Source organism: Elephantulus edwardii, unplaced genomic scaffold, assembly GCF_000299155.1.
Source record: "Elephantulus edwardii isolate Elephantulus edwardi_28Jun2011 unplaced genomic scaffold, EleEdw1.0 scaffold00038, whole genome shotgun sequence".
Taxonomy (NCBI): Eukaryota; Metazoa; Chordata; class Mammalia; order Macroscelidea; family Macroscelididae; genus Elephantulus; species Elephantulus edwardii.
In genome coordinates this window covers 14,830,165-14,848,613 of record NW_006399788.1, presented here as the reverse complement: position 1 = coordinate 14,848,613, position 18,449 = coordinate 14,830,165, and the positions used below count along the sequence as shown (strand labels likewise).

The window sequence follows — 18,449 nt, the reverse complement described above, 5'->3', positions numbered from 1 at the left end:
AAAGGTTATGTTTCTAAGTAGAGCCGGCATCTGGCTCTCCTAACACCACAGCACATTTCTGAAGAGTCAAAGATTCTTTTCAAGTTTCCAATTCCTGAACAGGTCAGAGACCCAAGGAGTAAGGCAAGTATGGGCATCCTCGTGTTTACCTACCAATCTGCAGTGAGTGATTTCACATAGGGTTTTGTTTGTTTGTTTGTTTGTTTTGGTTTGGGGGGGACTTTTTTGGGTTTTGTTTGGTTGAGGGGTTTTTTTTTCTACAACAAAGATAATTTAAAACTACCTCATAGAAACTCATAGAAAATTGTTCACTACAAATTAATAAGCACTACAGATTAATAAGTAAGCACAAGTAACTTTAGGATTACCTTGTTCATTGGGTAATTTGCCCCTGATGCAGATTCAGGCCCCACAGATCAGGGAGCAGAGAGGTGTAATCCGGGAGTTCTGGGTGCTTCAGAGCGAAAGGCTGAGCGTGAGAGTGATTGGACTGAGGGAAAGTGAAGCTGCTGTCTGTCCTCACTGGACACACACTGAACAGTCACAAGCTCCTCCTCTTTCCCTTTTGAGAGTGTGTGTGTGTGTGTGTGTGTGTGTGTGTGTGTGTATGTGTGTGTGTGTGTGTGTGTGTGTGTGAGAGAGAGAGAGAGAGAGAGAGAGAGAGAGAGAGAGAGAGAGAGAGAGAGAGAGATAAGATTGTACGCCTGTGAGCCGCCAGCCAGCAGTCCTTCTGTGGACCAGCATTGGTTCTACCAGCAGAAGCCTCTGTGCCCAGCTCCCCCTGACGCTGTCTTCAGTGGCACCTGCACAAAGCCTTCTCCAGGCACCAGAGCTGGATGGCCCCAGCAAACCTGACCTCCCTACAGAATTTGTCCAGCCACCTGCCAGGAAGCCACTGTTTGTGACTGTAAGCTTTTCTTCCTCTCTCCAAAGTATCTCCCAACTCTTAAGACCAGTCTCTGCTGGACTCTGAAAGGAGATGACTGAACTCCACTCTGCACTTGCGACTTCTGGGGGAACTTTAGTCAGCTTCCCAGTACCTCCGAGCCAGACTGCTCCTCTGTATCCTTTACAGGGTCCTGCTTCTGTGGCCACAGGTAAGACAGGTGCACCTGGGGACAATGTCAAGGACATTTAGAGTGTGGGAGCATGATGGGTGTAGGGGTGGAAGGATACGAATATTGCTGGAAATCACCTGCTACTAGAAAGTGTTTAGTCTTTGGGTTTTCCTTGCTGGGACAGTTCAGCTCAGCGGCAGACAAGTCCTTCATCTCAGGAGCGGTGGCTTTACTGTACAGTGCCTGCCTTTATATCTTCATCACCACTTTTATGCTTTTGTTCATTCATGTATTCGTCTCATAAATATTCTACATCCTTTGATAAAAACTTACGTATTTTTAGTGACTTCCTGGCCTAGAAGGTAGCAAGGGCTTCATTGTTGAGGTTGGTTGGGGGCTAGAATTCATGTAGAGGATTTCTGCACTGGCAAATGGGTGGTCCCGGTGAATTTTAAGATCCTCCACCCCCAACCTTGTGGGATTAGTTAATCAATTTACTGAGCAGGGCAGACTTAGAAGGTAGAAAGAAACCTGTTTCCTCTCCCTAAGTGTTGCTAATGAAATGTTTTGGAAGCAGCAGCAGCAGCAGCATTTCCTCTAATCAGGGCACTTCCTTTGGCTTATTAGCAGCTGTGGAAGAGCTGGGGTTCCCAGACCTGGGGAGGCTGCAGGAGGGCTGGCTGGGAGTTGAGCAGGCTTTCTGGAGAAGGTAGTGCTTATGAAATGGATAGAAAAAGACCTGGTGCTGAGTAAGATAATTGAAAAGTAGCAGCAACGGGAAGATAGACAAAGAAGCAAACTCAAATTACTGTGCCTTCAATGAAACCAGGATCCCAGAGGTGCGTGAGAGGAGGTAAAAAGCCTGGGAAGGTGGAGATGGGGCCGGAGCACCCTGACTCTTCAGGAAGACAAGCTCCATAGGTACATTCATCTCAGAATTTGCTGCAAACGCTATCTTTCTAGTACAGGTTTCCCTGTGCAGCCTGTCTACCCAGCCTCATTCTACACAGGGGAACTTCTCTTGTGCCCCTCCTCCACCGCCCCCTGGTCCAGTTACTCAGAGGACCTGGGAGCCAGGGCTCTTTCTCTTTTAATATCTTTCTAACAAGAGGTAGAAGGTTACTTTAATTACCGTCGATTACCTGGAACAATCTCTCCTTTGGTTTCGGTGACATATTAATGAAATTACTATGCCAGGCTAATTATAAGGTATGCAAATTCGAGGCATTTTGCAGAAATATGACCGCGAAGGTCAAATGAATCTCATTTACACATTATTGCAAAATACTTTGCAGTGAGAAGTCCAGAGGACCCATATTGGATCTCTAAGTGATACAATTTCAGCATGCTAGAATTTCCATTATTCCTCCCCTAGTCTCATTAATGGGGAAAATATCTTTCTTTTATTTAATGTACTCGCTTTAAAGGTGAAATGGGTGGTAACCTCACACTCTGTGGCCATGGTATTTACCTGGGAGGAAGAGTGAGTGAGTTTGCACATTAGAATTGTTCAGGATCTCAGGTCGGCGTAAGCTCAACTCTAAGGTGGAACACATTTTACCTGTCGTAAACCATTACCACAGACCCCACAGTTTTGCTGGGGGCTCTGCTCTGATACTTGTAGTGCTGAAATTTATAAGATTGATCCAAGAACTAGTCAAGTTGCTCATACAAGACCACCAGCACAGCTGGTATGCTGGGTATCTCTTCATCCATATCCACACCTCAATTTTATTACCTCTGTGGCCTTAAGCAAATCAGTCAGCTTCTCGAAACCTCAATTTTTTATTTATGTAAAACCAGACAATAACTCTTCTATATGCATTGAGTAAATCCAATACCAAAGGCCTCCCTAAAGTGCAAAAGAGCAAGGGTGTCACTTTCAAGACTAAGGTGTTGTTGTTGTTATGTGCCATCGAGTCACTTGCAACTCATAGTGACCCTATCTATGTACAACAGCCTAAACTATGCTCTGTCCTGTGTCAATCGCACTGTCTCTGACACACCCATCCTGATTACCCCAGTCACTGAATCAATCGACCTCATAGAGGGGCTTGCCTCCTGCGCCTGCCCTCCACCCTCCCAAGCATGATGTCCTTCTCCAAGGACCTGTCTCTCCTTACAACACGACCAAAGTATGTCAGACAAAGCCTCAGAATCCTTGCCTCCAAGGAGCAGCCTGGTTTAACCCTCTCCAGGATGAATCTGTTTGTTTTCTTAGCAGTCCATGGTACCCTCAATACTCTTCTCCAGCACCACAGCTCAAAGGCATCAATTCTCCTTCTATCCTCCTTAGTCACTGTCCAACTCTCTGACGCATAACAAGTGATTGCAAAGACCATGGCCTGTATCAGACACCTTAGTCTCCAGAGAGACACCATTGCTCTTCAGTACTTTAGCGAGGTCCCTAACAAAAGACTAAGGTGAGTCTAACTCAAATCATGATACTGTCAATAGCTTCACGTGTGTATTGAAGTTGAACAGTGACTAAGGAAGACTGAGGAAGAATCAATGACCTTGGGCTGTGGTGCTGGCAGAGAACACCGAATATACCATGGTCTGCTGGATGAACAACAGTAACACAAATCTGTCTTACAAAAGGACAGCCAGGCTGCTTCTTGGAGGGAAGGATAGTGAGACTGGAACTCATATGCTTTGAAAATGCTATCAGGAAGGGCCAGTCCTTGAAAAAGGACGTCCAAGTTGGAAAAGTACAAGGTCAGTGAAAAAGGGAAAAACTCTCAGCAGCAAAAAAAGATCATCCAACCCTTAGAAAGGTGGATTGACACAGTGACAGCAGCAAGCATGAGTTTAAGCAGAACAGAGATCGGGAGAATGGCACAGGATTGTGCAGACGTTTGTCCTGTTGTTCATGGGGTCATTATGCATTGGAGCCAGCTTGACAGCAACAGACAGTTCTCTCCTAGAAGGCTGCCTGGTGAACACAGCTCACTTGATTACTTTCACTCTGTTCCCTGAAAAAATGGATTCTCAGATGTGCATCTGTTTGGGGGAGGGGAAGTGTGTAAAACACGCAGCAGATGTATTTTCATATACTTGTGACATTAACTAGTTAACATGGGCCCTGAGAGCCTTGGCGGCTTACTGGCTTAGACGCTTGTCCAGTAACCCTGAGGCTGGGGGTGGCTCCACAGGAGAAAGGTTAGGGTAGTCTGCTTCTGTAAAGATTTACTTCCTCCAAAACCCTGTGGGGCAGCTCTACTCAGTTGCTATGAATTGGAATCGAGTTGACAGCATTGCGTTAAATACATGCTGCTGGGAGGACATTTGGGTGATGCAGAAAAGCACACACACACAGGCATGCCTGGTTTTATTGGGCCTGTTTTTACTGGCTTCACAGATTGCATTTTCACAAATTGAAAGTTTGTAGTATCTCTGACTGAAGCACATCTACCGGTACCATTTTTCTAATGTCATGTGCTCACTTCAGGTCTCTGTGCCACATTTTGGTGATTCTCAATATTTCCAACATTTTCATAAAGCTCTGTTTTAGTTCACTTTGTCACACTTATAGTACAGTATAACACTCTATATACTGGGAAACAATAAAGAAATGTATCTGACTTTCTTGATACTGACTCATAATGAGGTTTCTGAGGCTACGAATCTTTATGGGCTTGGGGGCGGAAGTGAACTACCATTTTTCTCGCTTGGAGGGATTAGTATATTTGGGCTGTTGATCTTTAGTTAGTAGACTAATGTGGTACATACTATGCTGCCAGTATGTGCAGTGTGTGTGTGTGTGTGTGTGTGTGTGAGAGAGAGAGAGAGAGAGAGAGAGAGAGAAAGCGAGAGCAAGAGAAATTAATAAAGGGACTGGGGGCTGGACCTGAAGTAGGAGTGTCTTCTAAGGCAAACAGGCTCTGGATTGATGCTGATGATATGAGTTTCTGTCAATTTAATTCCAACTCACACCACCCCATATTCCCATAAGTTGGATCAGGGCTGCTCTGTGGGGTTTTCGTGCTGTGACTTCCCTAAAACACATCATCTAGCCCATGTCCCAAGATGTCTCTGAGTGGGTTCGAGCCACCACCATTTCGCCCAGCAATCAAGCACTTAATTGTTTGTATCACCCAGGGATTCTATTCCAAACATATTCCAGAAAACTCCATTTTAATCAATTTTATGTTACAGAAATCAAAACACTGTGAAATGAACATCAATCCTTCTAACACCCTCTGTCCACGTTGCACAAGCTGTCAACGTTGGATGCGGTTGGGTGATGGTGTCCTGCTAACACTGAGAACAACTGCTTTACTCTCTGATGCTAAGCAGAGCTCAGGGGCTTGTGTGAACCTGAGTCTGCCTGGACCTCTCACCAGTCCTGAATGGTGGACAGGACAAGGGAGGGTGCTATCTTAATTTTTGCACATATAACAGAACACTAGTGGGACTGAGTGACTCACTTAGGCAGTTGATGCATCTTGTAGAGGTGGAATTGACTCATATCTGACCCTCCAAGACAATAAATTACATGAGAAGAGATTGCAAATCTTTCCCCCATGCAGTCGTTGTTGGTGCCATCAAGTCAAGTACAACTCACAGAGACCCTATCAACAAAAAAAAAAATCTGAACCCTGCTCTATCCTGTGCCGTCCTCACATTTCCTGACACCTAAGAGCCCATTGCAACAGTCAATTCCACATCAATTCACCTGGCTGAGGGTTTAACTGGTGGATTAAGACTGGTGCATGCCATTGGACTACAGCTCAGCTTCTTACCACTAAGTGTCATGTCTGTAAAGTCCAAGTCAGGGCTCCTTACCCTGGGGTAGGCCAGGGTGGGCTAAGAGCTATGAAGGGCAGTGAAACATCTATCATATCTCAAACCATGGCTGAGAGTTGGGATAGGATATGAACAAGCCAGACAGAGAGGCCTCATGATTTCACCAATGCCAGTTCTTACTTCCTCATGTACTTCTTGTTGTTGTTATCTTAGCGACCCTTTGTACAAGAGCTCTAAACGCTGTTCTATCCTGTGCCAACCTAGCCACCTCAAACGCACTTATTCCCACCACTCCAGTCACAGAATCAATCCATCTCATCGAGCGTCTTCCTCTCCTTTGCCGCCCCTCCACTCTCCCAAACATGATGTCCCTCTCCAAGGACCAGTCCCTCCTTGCAACATGCCCAAAGTATGTCAGACGAAGCTTCAGAATCCTTGACTCCAAGGAGCATTCTGGCTTCACCCTCCCTAGGACAAACTTGTTTGTTCTCCTAGCAGTCCATGGTATATGCAACACTCTTCTCCAGCACCACAGCTCAAAGGCATCAATTCTTTCTATCATCTCTATTCACTGTCCAACTCTCTGATGCATAGCATGTAATTGCGAAGACTATAGTAGTGGTTTGCATATTACAAATACTTATTTCCCCGTAGTCCTCTTTTCTTTCTTTATTGTGCTAAAATACCCATAGCAAAATCTACTATTAGTGTATTTCAGGGAACTCTGATGTTATTTTAGGGAGTAAGTGGTTCGAATCCACCAGCTGCTCTGCAGGAGAAAAATAGGCAGTCTCCTTTGGTATGATTTACAGCCTCTGAAAACCTCCTGGAGAGTCAGCTATGACTCAACTCTGACTCAATAGCACATAACAACACTTAGAGTATTTAGTATGTCTGTAATGCTGTGCAGCCATCACCACTGTCTAGTTCCCCAGCTCATCATCCTGGAAGGAAACTTTTACCCATCATGCAGCCCTTCTCCATTTCTCCTCCTCTTCCTTATGTCTGTTTAGGACATTTCCCTTAAAGGAGTCATATAATACATGATGTGTTTTGACTGGCTTTTTTCACTCAGCATCGTATTTCCAAGGTAGTCTGTGTTGTGGTCATGATGAGCACTTTGTTCCCTTTCATGGGTGAACATTTCCACTGTACGTATACATCCCATCTTGTGTATCTAAATGCATCTATTTGAGTCACTCTCATCAGCTGATGGATACTTGGGTGGCTGTTAGCTTTTGTGGATGTGCCCCTCTGCTTCACACAGTCACTCTGTGAGATATTATTGCCTTCATGTTCTATACTAGACACTGCCACCAAGGTGGTGGGGACTTCAGTCCTGTGTCTTCTGTGCTACTGGTCAGAGCATGTCTTCTAGACAGAGGGGCTGATTGACCTGGTTCCTTAACCAAGTCACAGAGATTCCTAGGGCCTATCCCCAGGGAGAACAGTGGAGGGTGGCTTCGTCATCTTTCACACCTCTGTGTATGGGATAAACATTGATCCTCGTCCCTGAGGACACACTAAGAGCCTTTTCCTGTGTCTCTCAGGTTCAGCAGAAGGGAAGCCTCACTAACTGCTAGAGGCCCAGCCACAGTAGAGCCCTGTCTGTCCTCCCACTGTCCAGGAGAAGCCAGCTCCTCTTCTAAAGTCATGGGCGGCCCCCATTGTACTCTCCCCCCCATGGCAAACCTCAGGCTGTGCTGGCTTCTTCTGATTCCAACAGGTAAGTGGGTTTTCTTAATTAGATGCAACTGCAGACCTATAAAATTCATGGAGGGTGCTCTGGTGGTGTAGTCGGTAGGGAGTTGTGCTATTAAACCAAAGCTGGTGCCTGTCTTGTGGTTCGAATCCAACAAGAGCCTGTGGGAGAAAGGTGGACAATCTTCTTGCATGGGATTTATAAGCTATGAAAATCTGCTAGATGCTCAGCTGAGTCAGTTCTGACTTGATGACAATGAATTTGAGGGGATTTTTTAATTTTGAAAACTAATACTTGGAGGAAACTCCTGTTTATAGAACTATCACAATGGTCAAAGCCACAGAAGACTTTAGAAAATTATGAGCCGAGTATCTCATTCCCAGTGAGAAGACAGAAGGGCAGCCCCAGCTCTGACATTAGCAACTGCGTCACCTTGAACCTTCTGAGCATCTGTGTTCCTTCCTCATCTGCAAAATACAAATAATGCTGTGAACCTCCCAGAGCTAATGTGAGGATTAAAACTGACGAGAAAGGGCAACTAGCCATGGGTCAAATGGCACCTGGAATACAGTTGACACTCAATATCACACTATTGTTACTGGCAAGCTGTCACGAGCTGCCACAATATCTTTTTTCCTGGGGTCTGGAGCAGCCGCTCTGCCCTTGCTCAGGCAGCACTGAAGTGGGGAAGCCGTTTGCAGGACGCTGTGAAACACACGTGTGTGTCCTTCACACATGGGACACAGGTGCCACCGAGCCCACTCCAACTCGTGGGGACCCCGTGTGTGCCAGAGAACTATGCTCCAGAGAACTGTCAATGGCTTTTGAGAATAGAACATCAGCCTTTCTTACCCAGGTCCGCTGAGTGAGCTTGAACTTCTAACTTGTGGCTAGCATGTTGATCATCTGTCGCAGAAATAGCAAATGCCAAATGTTTAAGAAAAAAAATAGAGGACATGCCCAATGTAGCAAAGGATTTCCTGGCTTGGAATCAGATATACTAATATCAGTGAATCATTTAAAGGCTGCCCCACCACGTCCGGACACAGATTCTTCAAGGAGGGGCCCTTCGCCCTCCAGTTCCCGACACACGGAGCATCCATCTCTCCCACGTTACTGCCTCCCTTGATGTTTGCTCTTAATTTCTAGGTTGAATCTGTGTCTAGGTCTGAATTTTCTGCCCCTTCTCTGGCACTTGTTCCTACCCCTTAGCTAGCTGACGTTTCCCGAGCTTGAAGCATGAGGTAAGCTCTGTGCTAAATTCTGACCCACTCTATTCGACTTGGTCCACAGCCCTTGTTTTGCAATAAGTTCTAGATTATTATCCCCATTTCATAGATGAGGAAACTGAGGCTCAGTGAGGTGGAGGGGCTCTGATTTGAGGGGAGTGGAAGGCAAGCGCCTCACCTGAAGGCCTCACTCTTCTTTCGCCCCTGCACAGCACTGGGACAGCGAGGTCAAACGCAAGCCGAGGACCGCCTCTTCAAACACCTCTTTGGGGGCTACAATCGCTGGGCGCGGCCTGTGCCCAACACCTCAGACGTGGTGATAGTGCGCTTTGGCCTGTCCATCGCCCAGCTCATTGATGTGGTGGGTTTTTCCTACCAACTTTCACCCCTTAGAATCAGCTGGGGGTGGGTATGGCCTCTTTCGGGGGTGGGGCAAGGGGAGGTCTTCTCTGCCTCCTCACCTCAGGCCCTCACCTGCCTTGGGCACGGCATGGTCAGTCTGAGGGTAGGTGGACCTGGGAGGTGGCCCAATCTAGATTTTCTCAGTCCTGCTTCCCCTCCATCCACTCCCTCAGCTCTGGGGCTTGTCCAGGGTGGGAATTGATGGGCAGCAGCGGGCTTTCTGAATGTCCTGATTGCTTCCCTTCACACAGCCATGAGGACCAAAGTGACCTGGGAGCCTCGGTGTACCTGAGTCAGGTCCTCAGTGCCTGGTAGGGGTGGTGCCAGAGCTAGATTTGGGGTGTCCCATAAGTTTCCTCTAGCAGATGAGAAGATTGGAAGCAGCTTTTCCTATTTTGGGGGACCAACTGGCAATCTGACTGTGCCTCCCCTCTCTCTACTCCCTGCCAGGACGAGAAGAACCAGATGATGACCACCAATGTCTGGCTAAAGCAGGTGAGGCCTTATGAGTCCAGGCAGAACCCACTGGCCTGATTGCCCAGCAGTCCCTGCAGATGGGGGTGGAAGGGAGGGAGACAGCCTGTGACATGGCCTACATAAGCCCTCTGAGCGTGTGTGACATGCAAACTGAGCGATATGGCCCAACGTGGGGTGAGTGACTCAGAGATGTGAGTAGAATCTGAACACTTGACACAAGCTGGGGGTGGGGGAAGGTGCACACTGGTGAAGAACGACCACTTTCTAAGTTGTGTTAGGGGACTTTTTGTCTTTGGTATTTATACCTCTCCCAGGTCCTCATCTGTTTGATGGAGAAAAGCTGGTACCTCATTCACCATTAGGGAGTCCTTGTTGTGCAGTGGGTTAAGCGCTGGACTGGTAACCCTGAAAGGTCTTGTCTTGAACCTGTGTGCTAGTTCTTAGGGGAAAGCTGTGAAGATCCAGCCATAGCTGACCCTCCAGAGGAGTGGTCAGAGGCACTTCATGGCACAGGAGAAGGTTGCCGACCCTCTTCCCAGAGGAGGAGCTGGGAGATCCGAACCACATGCCTTCAGGATCGCAGTGCAGTTTTTTACCACTAGGCCACCAGAGCTCTGGAAAGCCCTACATCTTGGGAAACATCATAGCGCAGTTTTGCTCTGTCCTATAGAGTAGGTCAGTGTCAGAACTGACTTAAGAGTGGTGAGAGGTTTTATTGTTTTGTTTTTAAACAAAGGCATTTTCTGGAGCTCCAACAGGACAGTTGTTAAGGCTTTGGTTACCAATCCGAAGACTAGCAGTTTAAAGCCACCAGTGGCTCTGCATAAGACAGATGTTTCAGCAGCTTCTATTAAGATTGTTGTTATGTACCATCGAATCGGAACCAACCCATAACTGATCCTCCAGCAGGTTTATCTATCAGATATAGTAAATTGCGTGAGAGGAGATACCTCATCCTTGTTCCAGGAGGAGCAGCTAGTAGATTTGAACTGTGTGCCTCTGGGATTGCAGAGCAGTTTCTTACCACTTGACCACCAGAACTCCCTAGGAAACTCTGTGGGATGTTTCTACTCTGTCCTACAGGACAGATACAGACATGGTCTTTGCTATGCATCAGAGAGTTGGACAATGACTAGGGATGATAGGAGAATTGACGTCTTTGAGCTGTGGTGTTGGAGAAGAGTGTTCAATATACCATGGACTGCTAGGAGAGGGTGAAGCCAGGCTGCTCCTTGGAGGCAAGAATTCTGAGGCTTCGTCTGACATACTTTGGACATGTTGCAAGGAGGGACCAGTCCATGGAGAAGGATGTCATGCTTGGGAGGGTGGAGGAACAGCTCTGGAGAGGAAGACCCTCTATGAGGTGAGCTGATTCTGTGATTGGGGTAATAGGGGAAGGTGTGTCATAGACAATTAGATTGGCGCAGGACAGAGTAGGGTTTAGGGCTGTTGTTAAAAGTCACAGGCAACTCAACGGCACATAACAACAATACAACAACAGCAGCAGTGGGCATTATCTGAGCCAAAGAAATGTCACTGCTAGAGAGGAGTGAAGGGACTTGTGGAGGCTGTTCAGCTGAAGAGTGGCAGAATGAGGACTAGAGAGTCCTGGCTAGGGTGACTCACCGACTCTCACCCTGGGACTGAAGGTTTCCTGGGATGCTAGGCTTTCAGGGTCAAGGTTAAACGAAGAGGTTGGCTACTGTAGACCAGGCCGTGATTCCCAGGCTGGAGCTCTTCACAGGCATCACAGCTGCTCAGACTGTGTGTGGGGCTGGGGAGGGGCCCTGGATGGGCCCGGCCCGGCCTCAGCCACCCAGGCTGCCCACATTCAGTGCCCACGCCAAGCCAGCCGACATGCCTTCTCCCCACTGCAGGAATGGAACGACTACAAGCTGCGCTGGAACCCGGCTGAGTTTGGCAACATCACGTCTCTCCGGGTCCCTTCTGAGATGATCTGGATCCCCGACATTGTCCTCTACAACAAGTAGGAAGCCTTTGGGGTCCTGGGATGGGTCTAGCAGAGGGAGTGGTGACGGTAGGCCCTGCTGGGACAGACTTGGATAGGCTCCTCCTCACCTTGTATTTTTGTTTTCTCATTCATGCATGCTCCCCAAATTAACCCCCACCGTATGCTAGTGCCCAGCACTGTACTAGGACAGAAATATGTCAGTACTGAGTTGTTAGGGGGTCAGAGGGTGAGAGAAAGACTTCAAATGTAGAGCAGATTCTGAAAACAAAGCCTGTGGGTTTGCATTGAAGAATGTCACACTGTTAGAATCAGTGTGCAACACGGAGTAGTTGCATTTTCTAAAGGGCAAAAAATACCTGATGTGTGCATTTTTAAGAAAACGTGATTTTGTATTTGCTTGATTTTCCAGATCAAAACAATCAGTCTATAATGACTACAGGTCAGTAAAAAGAGATACCCAAAGAGAATTCTGATGACCAGTAAGAACATTTTAAAATAGGGGATGAAAGAGGATTCCTAGTTTTGTTAAGGAGCCCTGGAGGAGGAGGGGGAATAAGGGGCTGGGCTGCTAACAAAAAGCTCACCTGTTCTAATCCACCAGGCGCTCTATGGGGACAGACGGGCAGTCTCCTGTGAAGACTGACGGCCTTCCATACCCTGTGGAAGGTTACCACAGTCAGAATCTGCTCAAGGCCATGGGCTTGGGTTAAAAATAAATAAATAAATAAATCACTAGTGTATGTTTGCTATCATTTAAAAATCAAGTCAGAATGAAAAGATGTTTGGTGTTATGTTCATTTAAAAGATATCTAAGGCTCACTGGAGTCCCTGGGTGGCACAAGCGGTTAGATTCTGGGTTACTACCCGAACGCTTTGTTCAGATCCACCCTGGTGATCACAGCCGTTAAACCACGATGGACCACAGCTGTACTCCGATGCACGTGAGGTCCCTGTGAGTCTAGAGTTTAGAGCCCCTGCTTCTAGTTCCTTAAGATAGAACAACAACAACAACAACAACAAAAAACCCCAAACCCAACAAACCAAAATCCGCTGCCATTGAGTCCATTCCGTCAGTTTTCTGAGGCTGAGGCTGAAATCTTAAAGGGTCGGTCTGCCGTGCTCCTCAGCGGAGCGCCTGGCGGATGCGAACTGCTGGAGCCTCGCAGCCTTTGCGTTTAGCGGTGCAATACGCTTTCAACTAGGCCACTGGAGCTCCCGGAGACATAAATAGGTACAGAAGATGGTTCTGTGGTCAAATAATTTGGGGCAACATTGTATATTGTAACTTCACACCCTTTGGAAAACATCTTTGATGCTGTTAGAAGTTCTGCAGCAAAGAAGTCCATTTAACCCAGCTTTTTCCAACTGATTTGCCCTTACTTTGAAAACACTATTTTTAAACAATCAAACGACAGGGAAATGATCCACTTCTGGAGTCTGTGTCTCTGAGGAGATCAGAATAGAACAACAATCATTCCTTTCTGTCCTCCAGTTCCGGTCAACGTGGTTATCATGCCTAGAAGGGCTAACACAGTAGGTGCCTGGTGCTGGTTGCTGCCACAGAAACCAGATGCCCCAGTGCTCCCACCCACCCCGGGCGGCCCCACCCGCCCCGGGCCGCCCCTCCCACCCCGGGCCGCCCCTCCCACCTCGGGGTCTGAATGGTGCCTCAGATTGGCAGCTAGGATCCTTGCATCTGTTTCCTGTGTACCTTGCATGGATCAGGACCAAAGTCCTAGTTTCACATAGTTTCACGTGTTTTAGGATTGCCAAGCACAGCTGAAGCCAGTGTTACTTGATTTTGAGCCCTTTACTAGCACATGCGATTCTTTTACTAGGACAAAATCGAACCCCACATTTTGCACTCCTTTAAAGAAGGACCTCCCTGCATATAGGAACCCTACTCCAGAGTTTCAAGAAAGAAAATGGCATCTTTTCTTTTCCAGTCCACCCTCAAAATGGGGCACATGTTGCCCTCTAGTGGTGGTTATGTGTGATGACAGAAACGATGTGGTAAATTACTGTGCTGCTGGTGGCCTAGTGCTGGGAAGTTTCGCTGCAGTGCCAAAGGCACACAGTTGGAATCCACCGCCTGTTCTGCGGGAGAGGGATGAACAATCTCCTCCAGTGCAATTAACTGACTCTGAAAATCCGCTGGAGCATTAGCTATGTGTTGGTTCAGAATCGAAGGCACATAACAACATTCAAAGGCACACAATTCAAACCTGCCAGCTCAATGGAAAAAGATGGGCAATCTTTTCCTGTGCTGTTTATAGCCCCTGGAAATCTGCTGGAGGGTCAGCTTTGACCGCACATAGCAACAACAGCTTCCCAACTCCTTACCCAATAGGCCTCCAATTCTTGCTCATCAACCCGGAAGTCACATCTCCACGTTAACCCTCATACCCCACGGAAAACCTTTGGTGACTTTCCTGCAAAACCTTTGTCCTCCAGTCCACAGGGCCCCTCCACTTTGTCTCCCAGTGTACCCCTCTTACACCCTGTTTCCTAGCTGAGCCCAACATGCAGGGTCTGTCCTTTTCTGTCCCTTGTTCCTGCTTACCTCTCTGCTGGTACACTCGCCAGCCCATCCGTAGCCGAATCCTACCATCCCTCAAAGCCTTGTTCACAAGGCATTTTTCATGATGACCTTGCTAACTTTAACAGCAAAGAGGTTTTTCTCCTATGGGTCTGTGAGGCAAGCCAGCTGCACTAAACAGCGTTTTGGCCCCATTGCCTCCCTTGTGCCCACGACCACAGTGAACTTCTTATTGGTTTTAAAAAGGATTGGGGCTTATAGTCTTCTGCCCCTGTAGTCTAATAGAGGCTCTGCTGCATAAGGCTGGCCCAAAGTGCAAATGAAATGGATGGAATCAAGAAAAGAGCTCATTGGTGAAGGTGTTAGGTCTTTTCTGTGCAAGGAGCTAAGGGCCTCACATGGGAAAGACAAGATCCCAAAGGCGGAAAAGATACTCAAAAGATATATACCTCTAAGATCGTAAATGAATAAAAACAGGTAGAAAACCCATATGTCACCAGCATCACAAATATGTAAAACTACTAATATTTGACAAAAGAAATACATACAAAATGTTAGCAGTTATTTTTGTCTATCCTTAATACATTAATATTTCCTTCAAAATTTATTTTTGTATTGTAAATGGTCTATACAAAGATAATTCTGCTGGTTATAATTCTTCTGTGTCCAGGTGTGCTTACAAAGCTTACACTTACTTACAAGTCAGTTACTTGCTTATTGTGGCAACTCGTGGACGGCATCTTGGCTTCAGCAGGTGGGCGGTGCTTGCCCTGCCCCCCAACTCCCTTTCTCTCCTCAGTGCCGACGGGGAGTTTGTGGTGACGCACATGACCAAGGCCCACCTCTTTTTCACGGGCACCGTGCACTGGGTGCCCCCCGCCATCTACAAGAGTTCATGCAGCATCGACGTCACCTTCTTCCCCTTCGACCAGCAGAACTGCAAGATGAAGTTTGGCTCGTGGACCTACGACAAGGCTAAGATCGACCTGGAGCAGATGGAACAGACAGTGGACCTGAAGGACTACTGGGAGAGTGGCGAGTGGGCCATCATCAATGCCACGGGCACCTACAACAGCAAGAAGTACGACTGCTGCGCTGAGATCTACCCCGATGTCACCTACTACTTCGTCATCCGGCGGCTGCCCCTGTTCTACACCATCAACCTCATCATCCCCTGCCTACTCATCTCCTGCCTCACGGTGCTCGTCTTCTACCTGCCCTCGGACTGCGGCGAGAAGGTCACCCTGTGCATCTCCGTGCTGCTGTCCCTCACCGTCTTCCTCCTGCTCATCACCGAGATCATCCCTTCCACCTCCCTGGTCATCCCCCTGATCGGCGAGTACCTGCTCTTCACCATGATCTTTGTCACCCTGTCCATCGTCATCACTGTCTTTGTGCTCAACGTCCACCACCGTTCCCCCAGCACCCACAACATGCCCCACTGGGTGCGGCTGGCCTTCCTGGGCCGCGTGCCCCGCTGGCTCCTGATGAACCGGCCCCCGCCACCCTTGGAGATCCAGGACCCGCCAGACCTGAAGCTCAGCCCCTCCTATCGCTGGCTGGAGACCAACGTGGATGTGGAGGAGAGAGAAGAGGAGGAGGAGGAAGACCGGTGGGTGTGTGCAGGCCATGCGCCCACCACAGTGGGTACCCTCTGCAGCCGCAGTGACCTGCATCAAGGGGCCTTGGATCCCAAGGCTGAGGCGTGCATGCAGGACAGCGGGCTCCTGCTGTCACCCAGCATACAGAAGGCGCTGGAAGGCGTGCATTACATTGCCGATCACCTGCGGGCTGAGGACACTGACTCTTCGGTGAGTTAGAGCTGAGGGAAGGGCCCCCTTTTACCACCTTAATAGGAATCGTAGGGTGTCAGCCAGCTTCCTCCTCAGGAAACCCATCTCTCTTAGTTATGGCCTAGAGTAACTGGTGACAGATAACAAGAAAATGCTTGTTGTTTGGTCCAACTCATAGCAACCCTGAGAGCTCTTGTGGCTTAGTTCTAAGTATCTGCCCTGCAATCCCAAAGGCATGTGGTTCAAATCCACCAGATCCTCTGTGGAAGAAGGGTGGGCAATCTCCCATGTGATTTACTGCTCCTGAAAACCCACTGGAGGGCCACATATGGGTGGGTTCTGACTCGATAGCACACAACAACAACAACATGGCAACCTCATGTGTGAAGAAAAGAACTTCCCCATAGTGTTTTCAAGATTATGGCCTTGGAGAAGAGATTTGATTGGCAGGTCTGTCTTCTGAGGTGATGCTAGGTGGTTTGAACTACCAGCCTTTTTGCTAGTGGGCAAGTTCTTAACCATTTGTGCTGCCCAAACTCAGGATTCTCTATTGGCCAGTGACAGAGGACCCTGAAAGTGAAGACAGTCTGACTCACAGACCCTGAGTACAAAGATGGGGAGATCTTAGAAACTAACTTTCTCCAGCCACCCTTATACCAGCAATTTCTTGAAATTATGCTTTCTAGTAGGAGGTTGAAAGGTGGGAAGAGACATAGGAGCTATTCTCAGGAAAGATTATATAAATGAGCTTCCAGATTTGGCCTTCCTCTGTGTCCTGGAGAGCCTCTTCCTCTTCCTCCTTGTTTGATGTGTTCTGGGAATTTTGCGGACTTCATTGTTCATCCAGACTCTGACCGAACTTGATATCTGGGCTTCCTCCTACCCCACCACCCCCAACTGTGTCCCACATTATTAGGGGAGAGTGCATTGCCTAGGATCCCAGCATTCTTCTTATCAACTTACTAACTTAGTGAAGGAGGAAAGGCCGGGAGGTTATTACTGGGTGGCCTGCTCAGCTTCTAGAAAAGTTAATTATTGTCTAATCTGAGAAAAGCTAGACCCCTTTGCCTCAGCTGTGAGCCTGATTTTCCCCCAGTTCCAGACAGCCCTCCAGTCTTCTGCGGTTGTATCTTCCCTCATCAGTCTCCTTCTCTCCATTTCCAGCAAGCAGATGGATGGGTAGGTGAGGAACCGGGGTAAGCCACCATTCTGTAACTGCTGAACATTGTGTTTAAATCACCAGAAGCCCCTTATGGAGAGTCTGTCTGGATATCTAGCTTTCTTTACCGGGAACATCAGGAGACTTTCAAAGGCTCTGACCCTTGTGAAGGGACCGGGTTGTGTTAAGTGTCATTAAGTAATGGTTGCTGGAGTCTTGCCAAAGGTCAAAGTCAAAGTCAATTGCTGTTGAGTTGGAACAGAGTCAACCCTCTAGCAGGTTTTTAGAGGCTGCAAATTACATGAAAGCAGATTGCCCACCTTTCTCCCTAGGATTCGGAGGTGCTGGTGATTTGAAATCACCGGAGAGGTGTGACTTTTTGGCCACCAGCGCAGCTCTATGACTACACCTTTGAGTCTCTTTTCTCCATCCACTGTGCTCTCTGCACCGATTTTTAGCTTCCCTGTGGTACAGTTGCCCCCTAGTGGTGATACTCTTAGGAGCCGTGCAGGGACAGGGCACTTCCCTTCCTCCAAAGCAGGGCCTCCTTCACTGTTCACCCATTTTTACCTCCAGGTGAAGGAAGATTGGAAATACGTTGCCATGGTAATCGACAGGATATTCCTCTGGCTGTTTATCATTGTCTGCTTCCTGGGGACCATCGGACTCTTTCTTCCTCCGTTCCTGGCTGGGATGATCTGATTTCACTCATGACTCTTGAGCGTTAGCACCATCTGACTGTAGGTCCCTCTCCCTAAATCCCTAAACTGCCCCAATCATTGAAGACGTGGGACACTTGAGCTTTACCTCGTTGGATGCAGGGCTGAGGCTGCTGAGCTCTCTGCGTTTTGCATGCAGAGCACAGTGCTTGCTCTCCAGCTCAGGAGATGGAAGTGACAATGTCGAGAAGCGTCAGATGCTCCTGAAGGAGCGACAGACTCCAAATGCTGAGGGGACCAAGCAGGGTGCAGCAGAGTGTGGGACCAAGGGCAAAGGGGAGTGGTATGTGGGCCTCCGAGGAAGAACAAAGTTCTGGATTCAGGTGTTGGCCCCAAATGTTGGAAAGAACAGCCAGGCTGAGGTGTGGCTTTAGTGAGGGGAGCAATTGAAGGAGGGAGGATTGTGGTGGCTGTAAAGCAAGCTGAGAAAGAAGATGAACTAATCCTGAGTGTCGAGGGTTCTGCACTGTTGAGTTTAATAAAGATGCTTCAGGGAGAGCAGAGAGGTGGAGGCAGGGTGTTCACTGTGGGGACCTGGAGGTGGAGAGCAGGTCCTTCTGGATGGAGGAAAGACTAGCAGAGCCTGCCCGCCGCATCCACGCCTACTCTTCCATTCTCTGCCTCACCATTGGCTGCTAGTCAGGACTCAT

At 48.1% G+C, this 18,449-nt stretch overlaps 1 protein-coding gene across 1 annotated transcript; it reads left to right on the top strand.

The window, feature by feature from the left end:
- Positions 1–8,899: 8,899 nt before the first annotated feature.
- Positions 8,900–17,788, top strand: CHRNA2 (cholinergic receptor, nicotinic, alpha 2 (neuronal)). The gene is made up of 5 exons (XM_006884866.1): positions 8,900–9,099; positions 9,591–9,635; positions 11,495–11,604; positions 14,928–15,939; positions 17,657–17,788. The coding sequence occupies exons 2-5, from the start codon at positions 9,606–9,608 to the stop codon at positions 17,780–17,782; spliced, it is 1,278 nt and encodes a 425-aa protein (XP_006884928.1). The 5' UTR covers positions 8,900–9,099; positions 9,591–9,605; the 3' UTR covers positions 17,783–17,788.
- The last annotated feature ends 661 nt before the right edge of the window (positions 17,789–18,449 follow it).